Source organism: Varroa destructor, unplaced genomic scaffold (assembly GCF_002443255.2).
Source record: "Varroa destructor unplaced genomic scaffold, Vdes_3.0 BEIS01000003.1, whole genome shotgun sequence".
Lineage (NCBI taxonomy): Eukaryota > Metazoa > Arthropoda > Arachnida > Mesostigmata > Varroidae > Varroa > Varroa destructor.
Genome location: NW_019211456.1, coordinates 6,168,409 through 6,195,987, shown reverse-complemented (window position 1 = coordinate 6,195,987; position 27,579 = coordinate 6,168,409). Strand labels below are relative to the sequence as shown.

Here is a 27,579-nt window from a genome sequence, read left to right as displayed (position 1 = left end):
CCTATTGGGCTTGCGTTCAAACTAGTAGTCAATAGCTGAATGTACCTGCTAGCAAATCATACGACGAAAAAATAATGCTGCACAATTCGTTTTTCAAGTATTTTATAACTGTAAGTTTTGAAAAATCATACAAAACTAAATTTTTAGCCAAGAGTGATCACCGGATATTCCTTGCCTCAGTTGGAAAGCTCAGTTGCCTTGCTATCAGGAGGCTATGGATAGAACCATGATACGACTGACGAATGCAGGAACCCTTGGAAAGAATTCGATTAACTTCCGGCTAGACAGCCGTTACGTAATGGGATGCCTTCGATGGGCCAACGTAAACGAAGCTTTTTTGAGAGGCGGCTCGTTCAAATGATTCAGCGAAATACGTTTATGTCGGCTGGGAGTTTTACGTGGTTCGCCGCACACGAACAGACGCCATCCTCTTGTGTTTCTCTAACTCGAAGGAGAATTTCTTATTAGCCTAATAAGATCGCTATCGTAGAGAGGCATTTGCATATGGTAGCGGTACACCAACAGTATGGGATACATTTCTAACTGTAACTAACGTGTGACGGAATTAAGGTTACCTTATTAAAATGGACAAATTTTCCGCTGCTCAATCTTTAGGCCCTTGCTGTCCGTTTAATGGACATTCACCGTTCATTTTTACGATGAAGGGTAACGTTCATACCCTTTTAATCCGGCAAAGAAAAAATCGATCGGATATTCTAGACGCCTGACATTTGTAATTTGTATCTACAAAAGACGCAACGATAATAAAATCCAAACAATGGTGATAAATTCACACTTCCTGAAGTGATTACCTTTACTATCCTTGAAAAGACGGAACGGGCTGAAAGCGTATAGACGTTCTAGCTCAACCAATGTTTGCGGTGTACTATTTCATATACTATTCAACGATTGAGCATTTAACTTTATCCGGAACATAACAGGAGAACGTAACGTTGTGTAAATTCGTTCGTAAAAACAAAGATGGATGCAGTCTAAGTGGGTAATTATTTTTATATAAATATAACAGGAAGCTTTTTCGCCCATAGTAGATCGTAGCAATATGGACAGTGGAGTACACCCGTTTTCCGGTGTACTACGCGGATGCTTTGTAACTTAAAGTCTAGGTTAGATTAAACATAGGTTCGACACAAGCAATAAGGTTAGACAAATCCTGTACAGGCCACTTGATAATGGCTTGCCATTCTTAGAATCTCCGACAGATTAACTTATAGGACGGACAGTGAGTAGTTAGCAAGAGCTACTACTCAATTTCTAAAGCATTGCGCACTAAACACTTACCTTAGTAATACCTCGATCACCGATATAATGGACACTTAGTAAGCTGAACAATTTTACAGAACCCACATGGACTTAGTCGTTCAAACTTGATAGATTGGCGTGCGCTCAAGGGATTAGTTCGCGTATAGGCCGTCCTAAAGTGTGGAAGGTATATTTTCATAAAAAAAACATTTATCTTTTCCCTACTTTGCGGCCTGTCGTCCCTTAAGTATCGCAGCGAATTGTCAAAAACCGTACTATTGTCTATTTTGTTGTCTCAGTTCAGGTACTGCGTTGTCGCGCTCACGCAGCGCTACAGAACCTTGTAAATGTTACCACTCCTGCCGATAACATGTTGATTTGTTTTTATGATCTACAGCGACAATAGATCATCAAAACTTATATCTTTAAAAATAAAAGAACGCGTAAGAGGTTGTCCATTTTCTAGCACGGTAATCAAAAACAGATTCTAATAGGAACGAACCGGTAAATCAACATAGAATCATCTGATTTAGCAATTCGTGATCAGAGATTTACGGTTTGAAAATCTATAAATATTTCAAGTTAAAGCTGAGACAGATGACCTACAGTGTTCCATCAATCCTTCACAACAACGTACGTAAATTGATAAACTATTTCATTCGAAAAATTTAATATTTTTGATGTTTATACATTTAAGGCTAAGAAGAGATTTAAGAAAACGTCCCATTTCTAAGATGAAAAATTACAGGTAGTTATTACAATGTCTCGCGGCGCTTGGATCATTGTTAGAATCCAATTCTTGTAATTACTTCTCCCTCTATACTTTATAGCAATGGGCCTTTATAATAGATTTGGTGGTTCGCAGGGCGATTATTTGTTCCAGTCTTCGCTGTCCCCTTCAGGGACGATGCAGCTCGTAAAAAAAATGTACGATCGCATGGCCAATTCGAGGGTGCATCTATTGGTAAAGCTTGATTTTTGTTTTACGGAACCTTAACCTTTTTTTGATGTGGGATTGCCCCTTAGAATTTATCCTCTTATTTTAAACAAAAAATGCCAATACTTTTTTACTGCTTTGAGTTTTTAGTGTCTCGCGCTTATGTTTAGGTACAGAAGAGTCGTTATCTAGTTATTTTTCTCTTAGTAGTTCTACTGTGTCTGCATGTGATTTTTTTGTCTAATGTATCTTTGTTTTCGATCGATTTTTTTAGATTGGCCTTTTTACTATTAGAACATAAACATAATAAGTTTTGCCAAATTCGAATTTGAAAACTGTCACTTTTTCTTAGAAATTTCTTAGAGATTACATTCAAATTTTTCACTACTTATTAAAATAAATATTGCAGGTTATCGTAATTTTAGAGAAGGGTTTAAATATTTTTACAACCGATTTTCTAACAAAAAACTAATAAAAATAGGTAGGTATTCTGCTGTGTCGCTGTACCATTTTGGCCAAACATGGGAAAAGTCATTGGGCGTAGTTGTCGTGAAACCTTTACGACGAATATACTGACGTATATTTGTAGTCAAATATATCACTAAAAAAAAAATAAAAAAAAAATAAATAAATAAATAAAATCACTGAAAAATCTCAAACCAATTTTAAAAAAACGTAGAAATGTGTTTGCTCGAAACTGGTATCTATCCAATGGGACAATTCCACGACCTTTTTCGATAGATGGAAAAGATTTGTATCGATGTCTCTGGAACGGTCCTACCCAAACGTTTCTTTCTATTATGCAATCCCGTTAAGCATAGCTGGTGGCCGGCACAAGACGATATGAGTCGAGACGTAATTTCGAATCTGGACGACTTGCCCTTGGCTCTAATAGGCAAACATGCTGCCACTGCATCACAAGGGGCCGAAAAAACAGTAGTATCTAGAAAAAAAACTAATTACATTTGTAGATGCTCCCTAATAATTTTACCAATGAATTATATTTTTTCGTAAATCCCATCGTTTTCGAGAGAAATGTCCAAACCCATCCTATGGTTACACCGTGTATTTATATATGCTAGACACAAGTGCAAATAATAAGTAAATTGTCTTTGATAGATTCTACCGGGAAACCAGATATCTTTTTAATTAAAGTACCATTGAACATAAGAAACTCTATTTAACGACACTGCGTTCGGCCAATACGCGGGTTCTCGCATAAACGCCGTTCCGAGATTCAGGATCGAATCAGAGCATCGATTAGAGACGTGTAGGCCATAGCATATCGAAACTGCCTCGTCTTGGAATGTATTCTCGCCAGGATTACATCGATAGGTTGGATGAATGAGTATTCATAAGCCACATCAGGCTAAATAATCATTTAGATCATTTCCGGTCTTCGAAGTCGAACGAAAAAGAAATACTGCCACCCCGTCTTAATAGTATCTGTCCCTCTCTCGTTGTTCAGATATATCAGCTGGAACGGTGCCGATTAGCGGAAGCACCCGCAGTTATAGTCAGTAGCTTGGCTGGAACTTTCCTCACCATAGACACCGTTTCGTTGGCAATTTTCTCCTGTATGCGTGTCGGTTTCTACTGCTATAGCTAATACAGCGAGCCAACTTCATACGGCAAATTCGATGCTGATCTGCTCGTGCCCTTTACAGGATTGGAGCACTAATGCACTAAACATTACTTCCAACAAATCCCTAGGCGCCATATGTCGTCTCTTTCCTTTACTCGAAATAAAGACGCACACGGATCGGCCTTCCCTCTTTGCCTAAGCAAATTATAATGAATCATAGTACTGAACGGATTTACTTGAATTTTATATAGATAGACCAGGATGAGGCGAACGAAAATGCATGATACCATGGGGAAACAATCCGGAATCGGAAATAGACTGGAAACATGAGCTGCCAGCATCTAACAGAATATATTAAGGTAAAACAAAGAGAATCCGGCAAGTTCTGACTCGAATATTGTTGTTCTGGTTTTTAGTAAACGAGTTTCAGTGAGCCATGAAAACTACTCGAGTCGAATAGCTTACGGATTTCGCGGCAGACCCAGCCCTTCGTACATATCTTGCCTTCCGGAAGAAATCTACTACTGGGTCTAGCGTACGCTATTGACCCAAAATATCGTGGGAACCAAATTTTCACTCTGGTGAAAGGCCCCGTATAGGGAGAACACGGTGAAGTGTTGCGGGTTGCGACAGAGACTGATCCACTTCAAAGTTTATAAGTGTTCGTATCGAACTATATTTATTTACTTCAAGCGAATTGACAGAGTGGGACGAGCAGGTGCCATATAATTGAAGTTGGGATGAAGAACGAATATGTAAATTACTTTTGTGTCAAATTGTCACTCTGATCATAAATAGATGTTTTACGGTAATCACAGTTACTGACATTAATAGGTCGATGCAACTAGGCCGTGGCATAAAGCACCTGTACAATTATATAGCTCAAGGTATCTGTCCGCGGGTCTACTGCAAATGTTATGTACCACAGCTTTGTAAGGCCTAGTCGGTCAATTGAAGGGCATCACTGTCAGCGATGAGCCTATAAATTAGGCAATCATAAGTAATAAGCAAAGGAAAACAAGTTTTTTTTTTAAGACAGCACTCGACGAAATTTCGAGGGGGCTCACAGTTGCCCGTTCTCTTTCATCTACCATAGTAATTAGAGATTTTCGCTACAAAGTATATTTTTATTATCCAGGCAATTTACTAATAAGAAAACCATTAAAGTCTCAATATAAGGCCGAAAATGCATTGTATAGCGTCGGACTAAGTGGGTTAGCACACAAATTGCATAAAGTTATGCGTAGTAATGGTGCATAATTTGACTGAAAATAAAATAACCACAAGGTTTAAAATCACTTTTATCTCGCTTTTTATGCTAAACAACCTAATATTACCCTTTGATCATATATGTCCTACGATTGATAAATCAGAGGATATACATATGGCTCCAAACATAAACTACCCGTCCATACATGCTGTAGTTACAGTGAGGATCTTTTTACTTATATACGGGTCTATGACCACATGCCTCTTTCCCATAAACGGACACGGCTGCTGAGAGCAAACATAGAAAGATAAAAACGAACGAAGCAACTCTATGCATAAACGAACACAGTCTGATTCTATTACTCTTTTTTTTTGAAGTGTATAGCGAACAGGGTTCTGTTCAGGAGCATGTATGTACTTGAAGATAATATGCGTTCTACAGTATTCCTGAGCTTCGTATGGCCATTTGGCTTCGGCCGGACGCAGACGGTGAACTCGTCAGCGCAAATTCGCACAGACACAGGTAGCGCGTGTCGTATTTTGGCGGCTAAAGAGCCTCTGGGTATTTAGTAGCGCTTCGTCAACTTCATATACTTAACCCGAGGGTGGCTGGTCCCACAGAGCTAAAAACTATGTAGGAGCAGGCGGCGTGCTGTATATGTTATATTCATGATGCGGTCCAACAGAGAGCAGTTGCTGAAATAGCGGTGGTAGCAGTGGTCATGGTAACGGCAGCGATCAATACGACGTAAGCGATAGCTGCTAAAGAACTCGTTCTACTGTCGAATTGGCTGGAGTTTCCAAGGCGGCTAAGCCCGCGCTTGGAAAAAGCTACCCCGCACACTTACTTATTCGGAAAAGTCGACGCCTCTACTACGGGTGTAGAGATAGCTGGGCGTATACATTCATTAGTCCAATTGTTCAGATATTGTTGTTTCAACGAAATCAAAAGAAGGAGGTTTCCTTAAAAAACAAATCTTAAATGACAGGCAGCCTATATCAGGCTGAATCGATATATAATTTGACTGAAACAGTACAATTACATTTGAGATGCCTGAACGATGTATGGAAAAGAGAGTCCTCCTGCCATAAACTACTGTTACTCCCACTAATTAGTTTTGGGAAAGCCGAAATAACGTGAAACGAAAATCCTTGAAGGGTTATTACTCAGTATATTTATTAAACAGATCTTCAATTACGTGCGATAATTAGAAAGTGATTCAACTCACGGGCACAACGCATTTCCCACTCATCATTGTCCGAATTTTTCGCTCGATTTTTTCCGCGTCGTATGATTTTTAAGGGCAACGAAGTCGTTAGTTGTTTCTATTTAAATTATCTTCCATTAAAAGCGATATACCTACTAGATGTATTACTTTTACTGTGATCATATTATATGCGGGGTCACGGTAAAGGTCACAGGTGGAATACTCGAGCTGCTAATATGTCCTTTTCAAAGAATCACTTGCCATTAGATAATTCGAAATTGTGATTGCTCGATACACATTATCCGTTAGCACAGGCGTACATGTCGCTTCGCTGATTGATGGGAGCGGCAAATTAATGTATTTATTTGCAATCTTCAATCAAGTGGCAACTTTCTTGTATTCCTCATAAGCGGCTATAGAAAATAAATACACAAAACACGATGGCCGCCATGGACGGCTCCAGCTATTGAATCAATGGTCTGAAGGTTTTAGTGTGGTAAAGGATTTGGATACGGTACGGGAACAACAACTGATGATTATAGGTATCCCTAATCTTATTTCGAAACTTCTGTTTGCTTGCTATGGTTACTACTTGTAACTGAAATCCTAATACTAAGAAAATGTTTTCTCGCATTCAATAATTCAACAGCGGATCATGATGGCGACTGACGCGTCATTTTCCAGCAAATGCTACAATATACATCTATGGATGCACGCGTCTCTACTGTTGACACATCAGATAGTGATTACCATAGCTAGGTAAAGCTCTGCATGCCCGTTCATATACGGTGGATCAGCATATTTAAGTTTTCTTCTATAGATAGCAAGCCAACCTCTGTAGATAACTTCCTGTGACTATGCATCCTTCTTCTTATTACTCCCGCTCCCACATATCGCGCCCCGTTTCCTCTTTCTTTTTCCCTTCCAGCAGCGGCAATAGAAATGCGAGAGAATTCAGTAATGAGATAGGCACATCCCACTAGGAAACGTTTGCGACAATAGAGTTACAGGAGCTCCTTGTTCTATACATTGCCATATGTATATATAATGTCCAAGTACACAGCAGCGTGCGAGGGGCCATCTCCTCAGTGAGGTCGGCTTTTTGAAGATGTCTAACTCTGTGTGGGGCCATCCCTGTTCATGTTGAGCACCTCTCGTTCAGCTCAGTTACTCTCTCTTTTTCTATTGGCTACTCTATCACGCGTCTATTGAGGGCGTCTGCTTGCCTCTTGCTAGATTTCCGTAAGAAGGACGACGCAGTCTCCTCCAGCGTTTCGCAGCGAACCCGACTGTTTTTTGAGTTCCCTTTAGATAGTGCAATTACCTCCCCCACCCCTGTAACACACCTGGCGCAAAGCTTTCTCCGTCTCGTCCCTCTATTCTAAACGGAAAAATGTCTAGATAGCGCTAAAAATAGAACCCCCTTTGTATTTCCATAGTTGTCTTCACCATGACTAAGACATTGATGTCAAATTTGGGAATTTGCGCTACTGGGAGTAACAATTCCTTCACGGAATTGGATTTTTGATTAGTAGAAAAAGACAGACTCTTTGTCTAGGTTGAACTCAAGCAAGGGTAAAAGCTTTCTGTAATTTATCCTTCTCGAAAAACTGCCCTCATTGATTTTTGATGAGGGCAATTTTTCGAGAGGGATACGTTAATCGAATAAATGCCAAGGAGTGTTTTTTTTTTTTTTTTTTCTCAATTAGTACTCGAATGCACCGTCGAACAATGTCTTGTGTATTAGTTTGTTCTGCTGTATCGAATATGCTTTGTTTAACAGTGCTCGAATGACTTTAAAGTTGCTCTTAGTACCATATTAAGTATATCTTCAAGCACTAGTCCACGTCTTTTATCAATAAATGTTTCTCCGTACTAGGATAATTTGAAGAAGTTTAGGTAACATTTATGATTTTGAAGTTGATGCGGCCGTGAGACAAACAGACAGGCCATCTTGTACGTTTTTTGCGTTATTATACATCGCAACAAGAAATATACAATAGAGCTGTGAAGTTTGAGAATAGAATACCTTTGGTAATAATAATATCGAAAAAAAGATAACTCACTCTAGAGTTATTAGCTGTGGTACATTAGGGGGATGAGATACTCAATGTTTTGAACAAACAATCGGAAAAAGCATCTCAATAATGTACAAACCGTTTACGTTACTACGAGAGTCAGGCATAATAAGATGAATCTTACGTATGGCAAAGGCTACCATTTGAAGTTGGTAAAAATTCACCTGTTTTGTGGTACGGCTCTTCTATGGCGATCCATGAATTTCTTGTTACTTAACTACCCAGTATGCGTGCAAAGGGAGGTACACGTCAAACGCAACTAGACATAGCCAAATGGAATACTTTATCTAGCGTATTCTTGAAGATAAGCTGATTTAGAAGAAAATAGCCACGCTAGATCTTATGGCCTAAAGGTAGAGGCGAAATATACATTGATCTTACTGCAAAACACGAATAAGTCGTTTCTAATATATAAATGAGTAACTAGCGTATACAAACATTTTTTTTTATCGTTCGTTTTTTAAGTTTAATTCTCGGAAAAATATGTAGCTCGCTCGCATTATTAGAAGTTAGTTGGTAAATATTTAATCTCCTTTGATTAGGCGCACCTTCGGCCTCTCGCAATCTAATTTAAAGGCTTCACTACAAATGAACGGCAGTGTTGTCAAGATAGCACTGTCCATGAACAATTTTGGTTCAATTCGAAAGGCCGCTTACAGGCGCATGACCGAATGGTACTGCAAAAACTTAAGCGCTTGCACGCAGACAAGCTATTTTTTTTAATAAACGGCCCAATTTAACAGTATCACTGTCGCTTTATTTGCTTTACGCTATGGCAAGACGCCGCATAGAAGAAAACGAATTTGTAGAGACGCGTGAGCGTAATGGGTTTCTTTCGAGTTCATTACTTGCGGTCGATTTCTTGAAAGTTTCTGCCAAAAAGTCGTTTTTTTTCTTTTAGAAGTGGAGTAGCTAAATGTTCTATCTCAACAAGCCATGTACGTAACCGTTATTCTTGAAACCCATCTACGGAAAAAGTCTATGGTGTGCGCTTCTGATTTTTTACAGTGAGAAATCTTCTAGCATTGCTAACAACCCTTATGCAATTCTAAAAGTTATTTTAGAAGGCGCAAAAACGAGTCTATAACTTGTGGAAATCGGCCATTCACGATGTATTCGGTTTGGCCACAACGCCGTCATGTGGGCATATAAATACTATATCGGCTGAAGATTGCCTAAATATCCGAAGGAATGAGGCACAGTCAATCGCGGTTACTATCGGCTATTTTTCTTCACGAGTCGCATATCTGCAAATTTAGCTCAGCGTTTGCACAATTCTCTGAAGTCGCTCTCAGGATACACAGCCCCATTACGTTAATTTAGCAATATTTTGCTTCCGTTTTCTTAACTCCCCGAGGTTAACACAAAAGTGCACCTGTGTCCTTAATCGAGTGTACTAGTTAATCCCATGCGTTGGTGTAAATAACGAACGTACCACACAACTTTCCGGCCAGGAACTCTCCGACGTTGACTGCTCGAATGTAGTTGACAAAGTCTAAACAGCCTACCTTTGCCGGCTCTCCTATACCGCGCGGCAGGTTGTCCATAAAAAAAATGAGGTAAATTTTATTTTATAGGTCAAATATGCACTGTAAACGCCTTAAGTTGCTTTGCGAGCCTTCCGTACAAATCCCATGCCAGCGAAATTAATTGATCCATAAGTAACCTATGTTTACTAGACTTACGTTTGAATCCGGGCAAGACACACGGTACGTTTCGTGGTGGGAGGCTGTTGTCCGATCAAACGGTGATATTGGACGTAGAACTCGAAACAAAGATATCCATAAGTTAAGGGGAGGGCTTCGTTCGACACAGCAGTTCTATGATAAACTAAATATAGCGTGACTAGATGGACAATGTTCTCGTCACGCAGGGCTGCTCATTTTAGCATGTTTATTACAATAACTCATGTATATAAGCACAATATGTAGTTTTTTTTTAATGCTACGTATAGTTATAAGGCACGTGGAGTACATAATGGAAGCGCAGCTAATAACCAATTGGTCACACTGTTGTTCTGTGGGCCAAGGGGAGTCTGCCTATTCTTAACCAGTTCCAGCAAGCCCTCTGTTTTTTCTCAATTTACATTATTATTATAGATAATTAACAAAACTGCATATCAGCTCTGAACTAGCAGATCTAAGCTTATATTCCTTAAATACGACTCGCTATAATAATCGATGATCACACCAATCTGTTAAATATCGTTGTTTCATAACATTTTATTGCATAAATAATTTATCTAATGTATGTACATGTAAATTTACATTTTTATACTGAAACGTTTTCTTCGAGACATTTCTAGGCAGTCATTATACAGGACTAGAAAAGTCGCAATGGCTGGGTTTGACACATGTACACTGTGGTCGGAATTTCGTGATAGAGTGTTATATTGTGTTCTAAATTCAATATATATAGATACACAGTAACAGTTTTAGACAGAGGGCGTACCCAGTTACCTTCTTCAATCTGATGAAAAGCTAAGAAAAATGTTTCTAGTTAAAGAAACGCTCTAGACATAATCAGCGTCCGCTGATGAGCTTAAACATGGTTACGAATTCTATAACATTGTCTAGGCAAGGGCAAGAATAAATTAGCTTAATTGTTAAAGCGAGGTTCGCTAGTTGGCACGTGGATAGAATGTACAGTTATAAGACGCTAAGTAGAATGTGTCTACTCTGACTTTTCGAAGTTGGGTTCATCCGATACGATCATAGGGTCGTGTTCTGTTATAGTACTAGAAGTGGCCAGAAGTGACGGGAGTGTCACTACGATCTTGGGAGAATCCGTACTGGTTTTACCTTGGCTCGCAGTACGAGCATCAGCTTTAAGATATGGTTGTTCAGATATTGCTTTAGGCTTGGCAGTAGTCAAAGTTGTTGCTGACGATGTTGCCTTGTTGGCCTTAGCTTTCGGTAATTCGCTGACAGGTACTAAGAAGGAACTCGTTTTATTTTGTTTCACAGAGCCTGCCTTATCAATAGTTTCTTCCGACGTGTTAACTGATTGTGGCTTTGAGGTTGGCAAAGGTAACGTTGACAGGAAAATTGTAGGTTCTGCTGTCGTGGATAAAGTGGTATCGGCCATGGCACTGCTGGAGGCAGATGTTGCAGTGGACACAGGCAATGTTGTTATTTCCTGGGCGGGCTTAGATGCAACGGGTGCTGAAGGAGAGGGCTTTTCGGGGGTTAAGGAAAATCTGCTGATGTTATGCCCTCCTTTGGCGGAAATAACCGAAGAAGTTGAAACAGGCGCTGAAGTCTGAGTGTCGGATTCGAGAGCGACCGGTTGCTCTGTGGAAGCTATTGCAGACGATGGTTTGGGTGTACTTTTTGTTAGCGTTGTGGTCTTTGTAGATTTTGACAAAATAGTACCTTTCTTATTTTTACCTGGCGTGGTTTTCTTTGCCGTTGGAACCAAGTCCGTTTGTTTTGACCGGTTCATCTTATCAGCATTACTTTGTGGCTCGTTAGGTAGTGCCTGATCGGACTCTGTCTGAAAACTATTCTTAGACGTAGGAGCTGACGTAGACGCCATTAATGCATTACTTGCGCCCTCGGATGCTCTTTTGGTTGATTCGGTAGTTGGTTCAATGATACGTGTAACTTCCTTGATAGGAGTTGCGGTTGTACGCTTTTGTTTCGTAACATCCTTTTTCACAGTTTTTGGAGCAACTATCGGACGTAGCATCGCCCTTTTCACCCCCACTTCAGGTACATTTTTATTTGCGACCGAATCTATTTTTCCGAAGGCCTCACCAGACTCAGCGGGAAGTCGCTCAACAGACGTCACGAACTTTTTCTCAGCTCGATCCCTTCTACGGATGCCTTCAGGAGAATCAAGGCCATCGTTTACACTTAGTTGACGCACTCTGAAGTTTTCATCACGGAAGTTAATCACATCTAGATTAAATCGGTTGCCATATCCTGGTAAGGACCCAAATGACGGGGTGGTCTTGCGTCTGGTAGTATTTTTGTATGATTGTCTTTGTGCTGCAGGATTCTTCCGAACGTTCAGAAGGCCACCATTATAGGGCACGTACTGACGATTTGGATTAATCTTTTCGCTGAGAGTAGTCACGTTCCGATCTTCTCGAATGAACGAGGCCGGATTCCTATGCCTCTTCTGAAAGCCTTGAGGTTTTCCGGCTGGGCGATTATTTCTTGTTGGTGCTTCCAAATATTTACTGTAGAAAGGTACCAACTTTTCAGCTTTGTCAATATCCTGAGCTCCATGGAGAAATATGTCCCTTTGTCCGATTCTATTATTAAGGTAGAAAAAGTCTGCAGCACTGCTACAGGGAATAGCATATTCGGGGATCATGCACGTTTGACTCAGTTGATCGAACACCGTCATGTTTCCGCACATAAACGAGTACTTTTCCACTTTAATTCGATCAATCTGTGGAACTGGATTACACACGTGGAAGATCTTACAGTCGTTATCAACGTCCGCATAGTAACCGTACTGCAAAGGGCAGCGAAAAGAAGTTTTTACTAACCCGATGATTAGCTCCGCTCCCGCTGGTAAGTGTAAAGTTTCCTGGGCAGAAGCGTACGCCAGCGCTAGAACTAGAAGAAACGCACACATTTATCAAGTTAGTAAGTAAATCTGAGTAGTAATCTAGAGCAAAGGAACAAGCACGCTAACCAAGTCTAGTTTACTGCTATGTAAATAAGCGTCTAGATTCCTAAAATGGAAATATTTTGAACTATTTTGAAAGAACTCGCCAACGTGCTGGCCAGGCAAAGCTATCCTTGCAGTTGCATACAGGACGAAGGCCTCGTTTTACCTAAGATTACAGCATGCCACATGTTGCCGGATGTTCGTAGTCGATCACGCCTTAACTAGCATGTTGAGCATTATTTTTATATAGCAGAAACGTCCGGCGAGGGCTAAACAACAGGCGAAGGTGGCCACTATACAATAAACTACCGTGTACCACAGGAAACCGGAAAAGTGAATGAATATGTGTGTACGCGCGTATGATTGTACATACATGTACACTACTATGGATTCGAAGTAAAGTTGCCACAATTGATGAGAGAAACGAAGGATGTAACCGGAAGGTTAGCTGGCACATAATCGGAAGAACGCAGGGGTCATGATTGGGTCGACCTTCGACACGTCATTCTATTCTGCACGGCCAGGGCGGATGCTACCATGTAATAAAGCGAACTACGAGACTGCCCAGAAATATTCCATAACGGCGATTAACAACTCCCATAACGGCAACTTCTCACCGAAAAAAAAAATCATCGTTTGAGTAAAAGGAGATCTTTCGGTTCAGACATACGTATTATTGAATGAGTGAACGTTGTGTGGAAAGAGTAAAGTACTTCTAAATGATATTAGTGAAATATTCGATTTCTTATAAAGCCCTTCATATACGTTTGCTTGATTTAAATTAGTCGATTACGACTTGGGAGTTAAATAAGCAGTGCCCAATTTGCCATTCTGTCTGCCTAACGAAAGACAGCCTTTCATTCGAGTTGCAGCAAAAATATATATCTACTATGTGGCCGCCATCACTCTCCAAAACTTCTCGCCAAATCTCAACAAATATATTTATTTTTTGTCGTCAAAGGGTCTTAGTTTTTGGGGCCCTACTCACTGCCAAATGTGCGGTGCTTATTATTGAATTTTTTTGTGTCTGAAACGAGTGGCAATGCTAAGCTTTGGTAAAGTTCTTGCCATGCATTGTTTGGCATTATCACGGGGAAGTATGACTTCGTCTTATCTATCGAGTTTTTTTTCTTTTGGATAGCCTCGTTGTGTGAATACAGCTGGGCTATATATAGATTCTTGTTGACTGTGTTATCATTTCAGGCATTTCATAATAAATAGGCTCCTTCTAGGCTAACGAGATGCGGATTATACTCTTTGATGAATAGAAGTCTGGCTTAACTTTTGGGCTTAGGCATGTCTCGCGAAGCTACCCATCCCTTTCTCTGCTCTATGTAAATATTGTGATGCCACTTTTTTTATTGAAGATAGTTCTGTGTAAAGTCAGTCATTGTGTCTGGGTTTGGGCCGGTAACTGGGGAGATGTTAAAGGTCGATGAAAAGGCGTTTCTTGCCTAGTCTACAGACCTAAGTTCTGACAAAATGCCATACATACCGAGTGCCTAATATTAGGCTAGTGTTTTTTTTGTTTATTTATTCCTATTATTTTACTCTATCAGCCTAGATCTTCTTCCACAGATTGCCTAGAGGGTTGCTGTTGCCGCCATCGGGTGCTAACTCCTGCCTGAGCACTTTCTGCCTCGGTAAATTTTGCCACCATTGGCAGTCTATTAGGAGCGCTGTAGCTAATCTGTCTGTATTTCTCCGGCATTTGGTGAACGTTCAAAGAGAACATGGACGAAAATGTATCTATGTGCCTGACTGTGCATTGCCAGCCTAGTTTTGCGACCAATCGGATCAATTGTTGTGAGATTCGTGATAGTCAGGTCTTGTTGTCGTTAAAGCTATAACGTTCTGGTAGGAAAGTAAAGCAGATACGTGGAGCTAGAAACATATAGATGGTAACATGTTGTTGCTGATATAGATATTTTACGAACTGCGCATTCAAAATCAAATTGCTAACCTCTTTTCTCAACTTCTCTAGAGGCACATTGTCGTATTCCAGTAGTCATGATATCCTATGAGCCTGAAACCAAGCTTATGGTCCTCCTTTACTTTAGACAGCTGAAACCGTAGCGGTTGAAACACTGTTTCTCTAACTTCATTTTATAGAACGTCTTGGATAGCTCCCCGTCATTTACGGTTGTTACATTACGGTGTTTGTCGTAAGCATCAGCCTTTATTGTTAACAAGGCTTGCATTTATAGCAAGTCCGCAACAACTCGAGTTGCTTTCACCTCCCTTTTCATGAATTTTGTCCTCTGTTGCTCTATTCCTTTAACCTGCCTCGCCTATAACTCGTTTTATACGCAAATGGATGGAGATAGCAGCCATTGAAAGACTCCGAGGAGTACAGTATTTCAGAGTTTGCTCAGATCGGCTACCTACATATCGTGCCAAAATAGAATGGCCTTATCTATAGATCTGAAGTTCAACGTTTCTGCAGAGTGCGACACTGTTTTCAGAAGATTCGAGATGAGATCACCCAAAAAGCATTTCCAAATTAGGTCTTATAGTAAACGAACACTAGTTGAACGAGGCGAACAGAAACCCTTTTGGTTTGCTTACTTTCCAAGTGTCAACCATGCGTTAAAAGAAGGGGTATTTAGATGCCGCCGATGCTGAACTTTCAGCATCCATTTTCCATGATCTTCAATTGAACTAAAAAAGAACATGAGAAATCAATTCTTCATGCAGTGTTCATTGTATATGTGTGTACATCGGACGCCAAGGAAGACCTAATTTAAGAAGAAAAAACGACCGTTCGTTTTTTCGAGCTGTCCATAACAACGAACCCCTCACCGCAAAAGCTGTACTCGTTAACGGACAACATTAGGTATTGATCTGAAAGGCGATGTATGAACAAACAAACAGACAGTCTAATGTCGCTGTTGTTTTCGTTCACGATGATGATGATGATGTGTTTATAGATAATCCCTGCAAAGGTGGGAAATTTTGGATGGATGCAGTTCATTGATCCTAGAGTTAAATCCTTCATTTCATTTTGAAATATGGCGTACGGGAAAGCGTCTGCACTCAAGCTCAAAGATATTATTTATATTATATATTATTTATAATATAGCACAACATGTCGCTCTTAACTCTGCGTTGATCCCCTTGATGATAAAAATATGGTCGATAAACCACGGCTACAAAATGATAAATTTTGCTTTGAAACATTCAAGTTATACGCGACCTATGCCAACAAAAGATATTTCTGTATCTGCAAAATACTATCAAGTAGTTCAATATGTAAATTTTATTAATAATCCTTTTTCAAGTGCTAAAATAAACCTCTTTTAGCTCTTTTCAAATACAATTACCTCAAAGGTGTATACGTAAAGATTTACGTACCCTTGTACACATTTCTGTATGTGTTCTTCGCCTAAATTTTAGATAATAAATTTTAGAAGACAACTGGACTATGGGAGTTGTTGGGATTTTATTAGAGGTTTGAACGGTCATGCCTGCTAGAGTACCCTGAAGCCATCTGAGCGCGGAGTCGAAGGTCCTTTCTTGTTCTCGTTGTTATTGCTAACCTTCGGCGGAGTGTTATCGTTTGCACACTTTTCCATTTATTCGATGCGATGCGATGCAAACGTTATTAGCGTTCTTTGTCCATTGCTCAAATTTGCCGGCTGACTGGGCATGCCAACTACCTTACAGGCACCCTTGATCCGCTTTCTGTCGTTTTGCAAATGATCTGTGGGCGAGCAGATACGTTCTCGACGTCCAGAGAATTGTATTTCAGGCGGAGTTACGCCAACAACTTTCCTTCTCTTTCGCTTTTTTGAGTTTATGGAAAAGAGGCTCCAGTTATAATTAGAGCACAAGCCGTAGAAAGCACTTATATACCAACGACTTCTTTTATTAGGTTTGCTTTTTTCGTTGATTTCGTCAACCGATTTCACTTTGCAACTGTAGAAATTTCCTGCAAACCTAAGAGCAAATTCTCCCGCAAATTGAATCAAGTGCCTTTTTTAAGGCGCAGAAATCGAATGCACCAAGAGCTCCATGGTGATACCCGATTACCTGATATACCAAGCGGATGACCGCATGTCTAATGGCAGCACAATCGCAATAACAGACAAGCGAAACCTATCGTAGAGCACGCTGAAGAGATAGTTGCTAGTCTAAAGTGCCTAAAAGTCGTCATAATTTTACACAACATAGAAACTTCCTGCCTGCAAGCTAATTGTCCAATTAACGCTTACAAAGATCGCTGCTTAATTTGTGCGTTCTATTAATTAAACAACAACAAAAGCACCTATTGTTGTTACCAACCGTAATTCGAAAAGTTGATACAGGGCAGCGAGCGGTGTCCATTCTCAAAAAAAAAAATGACCGTTGTTTTTTAGGTACTATTTTTTACGGCGGGCAGCTTAAAACATGAACGTATCTACTAGGCCGTACAGCAGGCAATACGAAAAATACTATTAATTATCTCATTAGTTATTATCTCATAGTAGCCCAACGTAACGCTATTTTACGTTACGGATATCGTCACTTGAACCCTCAGTAGGACAGTTACGGTCAGACAAGAAATATCAGAATGGTCTTCAGGTGCGAGCTTCATCTTAAGACCGCAACGGCTCGCTGTATAAACCTTATTCTTACTAAATGATCTACTGCAAGAAGGATCGTGAACCGATGATTTTTCCGAAAATTTCTAGCAGGAAATTTTGAACTCCAGTGGAAGGTCCCCTATAAACGTATATGACGGGGACGATGTCGCGGAGGTCAACTTCTTACAAACTTCTTCAACAAACTAATGGCATCGAAAGACTACATTTGTTCACTTGGGTTGGTGCCGCATAACTGGAGTGATGATCGAAGACAGAGACGTAGACGAACGTGTCTCTCTTTGCACCTCCACGTCACAACAATGACCCGTTCACGTGTTAAGTGGCGACATTGACGAAAGATGGATATTCTACGGTAATCGCAGCTGTCAGACGATGGCAACAATGCAAAAGTTAGGATTAGAGGCTTTCTATTTTCCATCATACTTACAAAAGACTGTTTTTGTAGAGTACTGCTTTTCTCGAAATTTTAAGAAGTTTGCAGCAGAAACATGCTGTCACAATCGAATCTCGCGACTTATGTACTATCGTATCTTAAGCCTGAATAAAGGTGGAGAGACTGAGTTACCGTACGAGTGACAGCAAGTGATATATAGCGACGATGCAGGCATTGATCAACAATAACAACTATGTTTACGTAAATAATTGTAAAAAAAAAAAGTTCACACGTCGTACCGAATAAACTGATCTAACAAACTGCATTATGATTCATCTATGAATAGAAATTTACATTTATTTAAATAGCATCAGTTAGCTTATAACGAGCCTAAACCTAATTGACTATAGAATTTTCTTTGTCCCGATGCCCTCGGCACAGGTCTAAATCGAAATAAATGTTCCGAGTGTTACTGCGGTTAAAGATTGTTCCACACGAATGAGAGCTTAAACCTAACATGTTTCTTCCGATTCGCTAAGGGTATGGCATGCAAGTGTTTCGGCTCTCTGGTCGTTCTGCCATAATCAGCCAGTTCCCATCTGGCTATCGAGTACCGCCGCGAGAGAAGCGCTGGGACGAAGAAAACGGCAGGCGCTTATTGTCTTCTTATCAAGTTTAGCTAAATGCTGCTTGCCTATGCCGTATTTTCTAAAAGTGTCAGTTCCGCTTTATCTTGACTATAAAAGCTCTCTATCTTGTGTTAGTGATAGGGGTTTCTCATAGTGAATCAGATACAGACGAACTAGGAATTAATAAATGTACTCTAGTCGTTCAACGCATTTCACTGGGTTCGGCCTGCCATTTCAGGTGGCTCTGCTATGTCCATTAAACCAGTTATCACAATGAAATGGCCCCAATGTATGACTGGGCTCGACAGCATCTTGTTGTATATATTGAATGATTTCTCCCAGATACAATGTTGAAATCACTAACATAAGCCTTTGAAGTGCAAATAAATGATAGTTTAGCATCGTAACAAGGCGCTGTTGCTGGAATACATTCGTTTTTTGATGGCAAATTATTTCTTTGTACTGTCAAAACGCGAAGATTCATGTATGGTTCAAGCGCTTAGCCAGGCAGTCTTGCGCCAAGGCAGCCTGATGTGTGCGAAACTTTAAGTTAGACGGAACTATGACCAGCGTTCTCTAACGTTGTCCCTTTATTAGCCGCCCGATAGTCGAAACTTCTTGTCTTTTAATGCTGTTGCATCAACAAATGTTCTTCTTTTTCTCTGCATAGCCTAGAATTTGGGTTTGCTAGGGTAAGTAAGTCCAGTCGCTCAAAGGTATAACGAAAGAATCGGGATATATTTTATCATATACGAGGCTCTGATGCGTAAATGCTCTCTCGCAGTGCGCTCGTGGAGTCCCTGCACTACTAATACAAAAACTGAGCCTGTGTTCTAGCCCTCATTCACTCGTACGACATATGGCACTATGCGATGCCTGCAAACGAATAACAGCCATTCTGCGAAGAAGTGCTCCTTTTCTATACTTCATATAAAGATAACCTAGGATATGGAGGGGATAAAAAATGCCTTTCGAAAAGAAGGCTAAAAAAGGCGGGCTCTAGGTGTAAGGAGGACGACTAAAGTTCCATCAGCTGGATCTAACTTGGAGCTTTTTTGCTGTCAAAGGCTTCTCGTTCAATTGAGTACCAAAAGGGACCGACCAGCAGCAGGAACTGAACCGTCAAAAATATATAACTTAAGTGCAAGTTGAACTCGGTTATCACTAACGTAGCAGCCTGATCTGAAGTGCAATTAAAACTACTTGAACTCACCCACATCCTGGGTTGATCTCATGTTATAAGGAACACTTACCACAAGCAAAAGTAGTTTTTATATGTTGGTTTTATTAGTACGAATAGTAGAAAACGAGTTTTGAAAAAATGCAATGGTAAAATATATACAGCCTCTGTATGTTGAGCTTTTTACGTCCTGTAGCGACGTCAGGAATTAGGTTAATACTAATCGATGCCGATAAAGCCTAGACACTGACATCCTCAACCAATATGCTTTGGTAATGAGCGGTTCTACTTTTAAATAACACTGATAGATCTAATTCGTACCCGTACGTTAACACATCTGAACAATGCATATAGAATGCACGCTTAAGTCGATATAGCGGCACGTGGTTGTAGGTAGCCTCATTTCTCCTTACGTTGTGACCTATCTAAATGGAAAATTAAAGTTTTTTCTGTTTTGTCTTGTCTGTAATATCTAACAAGCATGAACTTCGAGATTTAGCGCGACCCGGTGTTTTGATATCAGGTAGATTTATTTTGCAATCTAGGTAGAGTTTACACGATTTTGAACGTATCAGCTAGTTTGCTGGCGTATCATGTCAGCGGCGCTGTTGTGCATACCGTCCGATATCTGAGACTCGTAAAGTAAAAATATGCATCGCAGATCGCAATGGAAGATCTTTTTTTGTTTATTATGGCATTTTTAGCGATTGCCTTTATGCAACCTCTTCATCTTATGGAAATCAACCTTTTCAGATAGGACTTCATATGGCTGCATCTGACCGAGCTGGGTCCTGCAGAACCCGTCTAGATTTTCTCTAATAAATTTATGAGATGGTGCGGCAACCACACAAACAGTTCTTGACCCTAGTAATATCCTTGTTATTTCCTTTAAACTTGTCTATTATTCATTAATTGTTATCAGCCTATTTATTAATTTTCAGTAACATGTTCTGCCAGCGTCATGAAATTTGGGCAGCATGTGCCCATGCTTGTTAGCCATGGCAACCCACTCGAAGAGGTGCGCGTCAGCTGACAATCGTGGACGATGTGTAGGCACTGTAGTTAGGAGTTCGTAAGGCTACGATATGGAATTGATCTACCGTCAGAGTGGAGACAGCGACTGAACTCATGTTCTATACGGAAAATGTTAGACGAAATACGCGCCCGCAGGCCAAACGCGACTGCGTTGAGTTCGATTAATTGTACAAGACACTGTAAGCTGACAGTCAATAATAACCTGCAAGTAGCATTTACTGGACCCTCCTAGTCAACAGGTAATTTTAGGCTGCCGATATAGCAGTAGCTGTCTATTGCTACGATGTCATTGATGTTACTTCATCACCCACACTTCGGTCTAATGCTTACCCGAGCGTACCTAGTAATTCCCCATCACTCGCCGTCCACAAAAGACTTCTATTGATCCCTCTAGTCCACTTAACTGATATCTTAGTCTGGACGAGTGTTTGGTAGCTGTTCCCGCAGAGATACCTTTGTAGTAAGGGCTAAATTGCCATAAGAGCTTTTCTACGCATAGCTTTCGCCTTTGTGGATACGGATCTGCATTTTTCCCTTTGTATCGCTTTTCGCAATCGACCCTTGGGCTGGACTATACGTCAACTTCCAGCTCTGGAACTTTTCTTGACATTAGGTGTGCGCGCGCGCGCGCGCTCGGCTTCGTTCTACGAAAACTCTATTTTTCAGTGTCCTCGGTATTTTTCAAGGGACGTTAAAAAAAACTGTATGTATAAACCGAGATATTTGGCACTACCTAATAATAACAATTGTATCAATATGTAATAGTCCACTTTTATAGTTTGGCACGCATCGTTTTGTAACAATAACAACGCTTTTGGTCATAAGTAAGTTGCTAGTTTTGATCGGACTAGCTACAAACAATGAGCATCGGCATGGGATCGCTCCGTTTAGCTCAGCAGGAGAAAACTTCTCCGAGTTTGTCAATCCTATGATAGGACCCTTAGAGAACATTTTTTAGATCGTCTAACTATAAGATTGTGGGTGCGTCTGTCAGGCGCGTCAAGTGTTTCTTCTTAAGTTATGGACAACTGGACACGTCGGTAGAACATTTTCAAAAACTGGATGCAATTCGGAATCAGTGAGAGCTGTCAAAACATGCGGGAGCATCGACAATACGTCTTAAACATTTTTATGTTTAATCAAGGTTCATGAAACTGCTCAGCGTGGCATATATATCAAGAGGTTATTTTAAGGCAGGTTTTTCTTCAAAGCTATATACATAGGGAATGCTTTATATGGTATTTTTCATAGAAGTCCTTAACATCACTGTGGGTTGGATGCCCTCTATACGTATTAGTGCCTAAGTGTGAAGCAAGTAAGTCGACGCGGGTCGCTGAAAATGCTAAAGGCTCCGATATACACAAGGCCGCAGTCTGAGGACTAGCGGCTACGATTCAGGCAGTTTCAAATAGACTGTATTCTGCATCAGCGCATAGACAACAGCCGCAACTTAGCGATAAAACAAACTCGAGTTTTTTTTTTACCAGGCTAGAACGCAGTGCATGCGAAGCTAGACTTCAGCGGCAATCCGACTCTCTACGCGACTTAATGAGCTACGATATTTGATCGGACAGATATGGCTATAGTTTATAGCTGCGTAAATTTTCGATGTTGGTTGATCTGCTTGTGCTTTAGAAACTTTCTACGCTAACTTGCGTCGTTATAACTTCGTATATATATTTCACTGTTGAAAGTTGATAAACGCTGTTTCAAGCGAGCATCGAGTGGAAAGCAAAAGTAGGCGGATAGTTTTAAAAATTTCCCTGCAATAGCTTCCAACGCGCTAATCCGAAAAAATTTACTTCAATAATTGACAATTATCCGTAATATTTTATATATATACATATATTATAACTAAAACAAGGGCCAAGGACATTAGCTCGGTTTAAAAGCCTTCCTATATCGTCTCTCTGTTGTTGTTACTATAATTATCACTAACAGTGTTACAATCGACTGGTAAATAAAGTATGCTTTACTATAAACATCGGGTTTTTAGTTGTTTCGTAAATTTAAATGCGTATAATTTTATTAGACTCTTAGGACGAGCTAAGTATACGGGAAAATAGTTTCCTTGACATAGGCGCTGTCCTGAAGATGTCAACGGTAATGGCCGCATTTTTAGCCACCGTTCGAGCGATAACGACGGTGATAACATCCAGTCACTTCTATTCTATTGTAAGTAGCTGACCCGTTGTAAGCGTATTCTCTACCATTATTACCGTACCCCTGCGTATAGCATACGTCTTTCTGTTACCTCATACAAAAAAACGACGGACTGCTGAAACTTGAACATGGTCCACACAACTGCTTTGACCCTCGTCGACGATACGTTGTCTACTGGTGTCTTACCTATCTTGCCGTCATTTTGGCTAGGTAAACTCAACGAATACGCAAAAAAAAACTGTGTTAATCTCAGCCACAAACCTTCTCCTAAATATCGTATCTTTTTTGCTGTTTTCTTTTTTCTTTTTCTTTTTTACGGTAATGGTATGGCCGGCTCGTACATTATATCTATGGAAGGTTACAAATGTATCTCGTGTACATTTCAAGCTTCGAAGCGAATCAAGAAAATTTAAGGGTATAACTTATATGTACTACTATCGAACAAATGCGTTTCACCTGGATATTGAATCAGAGATGAACCGGCAGACCGAGTTTAGCGCTCTGAGGTGAATTTTGCTTTTAGAAAACATACCACCTAAATACATACGACTACGCATGAACGATTTTTTACCGGGCACTACAGGTAGCGTTTTAAAAAAATATGTCTTCCAGTAGTGCACTCATTGGTTCTTGTTCTTCACGAAGTTTGATAAATAACTACGATTCCATACCTGCGTCTAAACCTGCTTAATGGCGGTTCTCGTTATGGTTGCGGTTGCTTGTATTGTTTTTGCATATCTTGCTGTAAAACCATGCTTATTACCTTCAATTTCAGTTGAAATTTCAACTTGAATGGGAAGTAAAAAAAAAAAGCAATCACAAAAAATAAACTCATTCAAAACAATTACGTAAGTTGAAAGGTACCAATTAAATGACAACTTTTCTTTTTAACCCATTACTGTTGTTACTGAATTACCGCAAATTTTTCCTAACCATAAAACTTGTATATGCTATAGATTACGACAAGACAAGGTACGCTAGCTGCGCACAATCTACTATTGGCTAGCGGAAACTTACTAGGCACACCGAAATCCGTCGACTAGTCACGATATCTTTATATATTCAGCCATATTTCCCAGTATTCCCTTCACTACAGTCATTTTTTGCTACGTACTTCTACCCTTTATTTAAGGTAAAAGAAGATCCTAAATCGCAGCTAATCGTCGTCAAAAAAAACATTTAACTCTTTGTTCCACTGTAATGCGACACGTTAGAAAAATATACTGAGCTAAAAGTCTAAGAAGATAAAGCAAAATTTTGTGCTTTGATTTTAGCAGTTTTTGCGGACCGTAAAAACATTGGTTGGGGTGTTTGTTTAATGGCCATCAAAGGTGAGAATTACCGATTTGCCAACAGGGTTTCCAAAGTGTACATACGATCGTGTTCTGGATCACCCAAACGCCTACCGTTGCATGCTTTTTTTTAACCTATTTATGAAGCAAAGCCATCTACTCTTGTACGATCCTGATAGCGTCTTTGTTTCGCTCAATCTTAGATGTCAGACCTGTTTTCTAGGGTATTCTGCCAGACCGATACGGGACTTCTTCACATGCAGCCTTTTCTATAGTGTGATCAATCAAATAGCTTTTTACCAGTTTTCTGTAGAAAAAAAGATAGATAATAAAATTTGTTTGTCTTTCTCTGATAGTAACAGAATTTCAGAAATAAATTCTGACTCGAAGGAAATCCACATCGGAATCAAAAACAGATGACAATAAGTGATGAAATTTTTTTTTTTTTAACTTAATATTCGTGGGAAATGGGGTCGGTTAATCGTGCGTTTTTACTTTAATTCAAATTATACACCGACTAAGACTGACGAAATAGCATAAAAACAACAATTTGTTGAATTTTCACGTATACAAGCGGACGTCACAGATTACAAAGAAAAACTGAATCTATAAAGATAGAGGCACTAGACGTCGTTACGTTAATGTGGTGACTTATTCAAAATAGAATCAAGCTAAATTGCGAAGTTATACCACAAGTTTCGTGCCAAGTTATGCTAGAACCAGTCAGCCGATCGAAAATCTTTCATTAAGCTTGGACAAGCAATAGGAATAATATGACCAATGCTATAGGGCGTTGACAGTATCTTTTCTATGTCACAACTGAGAAAAATTTCAAAGGCTCTGATTAGTGCAAAAAAGCAGTCAGACACGGCAAGTACGGAGTCTATAATCACACTATACGAGAATGGTCTGTCGCGTACTCGCCGCAGCAGCCGCAACTGTTCAGCCTCGACTTTATGATTACTAGGTATTCTATTGTTACACTATAGCATGGCGGTTACCTAATCGTAGTCGCTGATAAGGTACCCGGGGGATCGCTATCGAAATGAAGAAGTATTTATTTGTTATCATCGTGACTAGGAGTCCGCTGATAAATCTGTAAAACATAGCGTGCATCACAATGTGGTGATTCAATAACGGTAAAGCAATGATATGATTAGCAGGATACGGGTTTTAGAAATAGCAAGATGACTTATTGATGGCTCTTCAAGAAATTGAACAAATCCTAATATTCTAAACATTGTATGCTTTTTTTTTGTTCAGCTGAAAAAAATGCCTCGAGCCAACGGTTTTGACTAATTTTTATTGGACAGGTATTGGGAAGCTGGTTTGAAAAATACCACGCGCCAAGGTACTGAAAACCCTTCAGGACAAACAACATAAATTATTCCATCGTCTAACATGGATATTACTTGTCAGTTGTACTCCAACGCATTTCAATGCACTATCGTAGATACGCATAACAATACGTCTAGCGTCTCCCGTTTCTTCAAATCTTAAATACGCAATTTCTCCTAAATCGGCTAAAAGGTACGAACCATGAAATGAACATCTGATCTATAGAAAATGATCCACTCTTACTCTGATAATCTGAAAATGATAAACTCTTAATGTGCTACGATTACTTCTGTAATTATTCAGAACGCGAAATCGGAATTCGTTCAACGCTGTGAGCAGTTACGTAGACGAGCGTCTGTGACGATAGCGTAAAGCTCTTGTCGCTTGTGCCGACCTGCCTTCGTTTTTCAGGCTTCCTATTATCAGCATCGTAATAATCAAACGACGCTCCTCAATTCGACGCTGCCGCGCTGGCAGATGTAGCGCTGTCAATGGATCGCATCGCTTCCAGTCAGACGACTTTTCTTCTTCGAACGGCTGGGTGCGGGCGGAGTGCGCCGTCCAAGAAATATACGCGACGCCCTTGAACCCTATCCCCAATAAGAAACGGTGGAAGCTAAACCGACTTTGATGATGAAAGAAGAACTGCAGAATCAAAATGGCCAGTATTGTAACAAAGGTAAATATTGATGTCATGAAAAGCAGTCTACTTATTTTTTTCAACCTCAATCAAACAATCAGCTGTGTTGGATTGCGGGAAAGCTATGCCGTCGGTGGCTGATGACCACTTATGAAATTAAATCAAAAAGGCTTACAATATCATCATCTGCAGGTCACGTAAGCCTCACAGGGATGGGGGATTCAATGGTTTCTCAGCTGTATCAGCCAATGGGTCAGTGATTCATTCTAGCCAAGGCATAACCGCTCTTCTATCGGATAGCATTTCATATATTTACAATATGATTATTCACTTAATAACAAAACACAGTAGTTTTTTACGTTGTTGTCAGCCATGACATTACCTCCCAAAGCTCTCTCTCTTAACGCTCCTCACCCCCGTAATGGCGAATATTCGGAAACGTCACAGAAACTACTATAGGATTATCGAAACACAACGTTAATAGAAATTAGTTTATTTAACTTTATTATATAAAGTTCCCTGAAACCTTACCTTTGTTTATACTGAACTGTTAAATGATAAACAGTATTAAACAGCATTATTGATTGGGAATTTTCAAGGTACGTTTAGTCCTCAGTCCAAAAGGCATTTCTTCTTCCTTATCTTGTGCTGATTTTTCAGTGAACATTCTATTTATTCCCATAACGGCACAATGGTCAATGGTTTGTTTATCGAACTTAGAGATGCTTGATGATACCTGTTGGTAAACACCTCGTTTCACGCTGGGAGCCAGCCGGGCAAACGAGTGTTTAATAGCTCACCTACCAAATATAAAGGACAAAAAACAGGTCCTTGACTTAAATCTAGCTGGCGTCCCTCGTACACCTTTTCCTTTTTGCTGTTCTATTCTTGGTTTGCGGTACTTCATAGCTTCCAAACTTTTTTCGAGACAATCAGGCAATATTAAACCGGCACGATGTTTGTACACGACTACCGTGGGTGTTCGTGATAATGGATGCTGTGTTCCAACGATATCTATCTACTTCATCGAGAGCTATGTGTATGCGCAGTGACAGCGAAACAATGACATGAGCTCAATAGTAATTTATTACTAAAAGTGATTTTCTTTAAACTTAAATATATTTTATGTTATTTTCACAGTTTATGCTTTGTCAACGAAGAACCCGTGCATACTATATCCTTCTCGGCTGAGTTGATTGTTTTCGACCTAGCAGCGTTTGATCATCTGATGTACACGATAATCCCTGCGCAATGTGTATGAAGAAATAACTGAGTGAGGCCTGCCTACACGAGAAAAACCGTCATGAACAGTCTGAAGGCAAGAACTTCCCTCATCTATGCTAGACTACATAGGCATATTACTGGATTTCCCTTAATAAACAAGTGTTTGTTTAACTAAACATTTTCAGATATGCTAATAGCATAAACACCCGTCAAAAT

At 40.0% G+C, this 27,579-nt stretch overlaps 1 protein-coding gene and 1 long non-coding RNA gene across 2 annotated transcripts; one reads left to right on the top strand and one right to left on the bottom strand.

Annotated features, from left to right (window-relative positions):
• The first annotated feature begins 1,536 nt into the window (after window positions 1–1,536).
• Window positions 1,537–27,579, top strand: LOC147756450 (uncharacterized). Its single transcript, XR_015324675.1, has 3 exons — window positions 1,537–1,893; window positions 25,803–26,178; window positions 27,280–27,579. It is a non-coding gene; the product is annotated as an uncharacterized LOC147756450 (long non-coding RNA).
• LOC111246380 (uncharacterized) lies at window positions 10,489–13,100 on the bottom strand. Its single transcript, XM_022795874.2, has 2 exons — window positions 13,070–13,100; window positions 10,489–12,848 (listed from the first exon to the last, which is right to left on the bottom strand). Exons 1-2 carry the CDS (start codon window positions 13,089–13,091, stop codon window positions 10,951–10,953), a joined length of 1,920 nt encoding a protein of 639 aa, XP_022651609.2. The 5' UTR covers window positions 13,092–13,100; the 3' UTR covers window positions 10,489–10,950.

What these genes read in the sequence shown, in the direction of transcription:
- LOC111246380 (XM_022795874.2), bottom strand. Translation starts at nt 13,091, where the DNA reads ATGTGGCATGCTGTAATCTTAG. An exon ending in GTGGCATGCTGTAATCTTAG is followed by an intron (nt 12,849 to 13,069) that starts GTAAAACGAGGC and finishes CGTTTCTTCTAG; the next exon opens with TTCTAGCGCTGGCGTACGCT.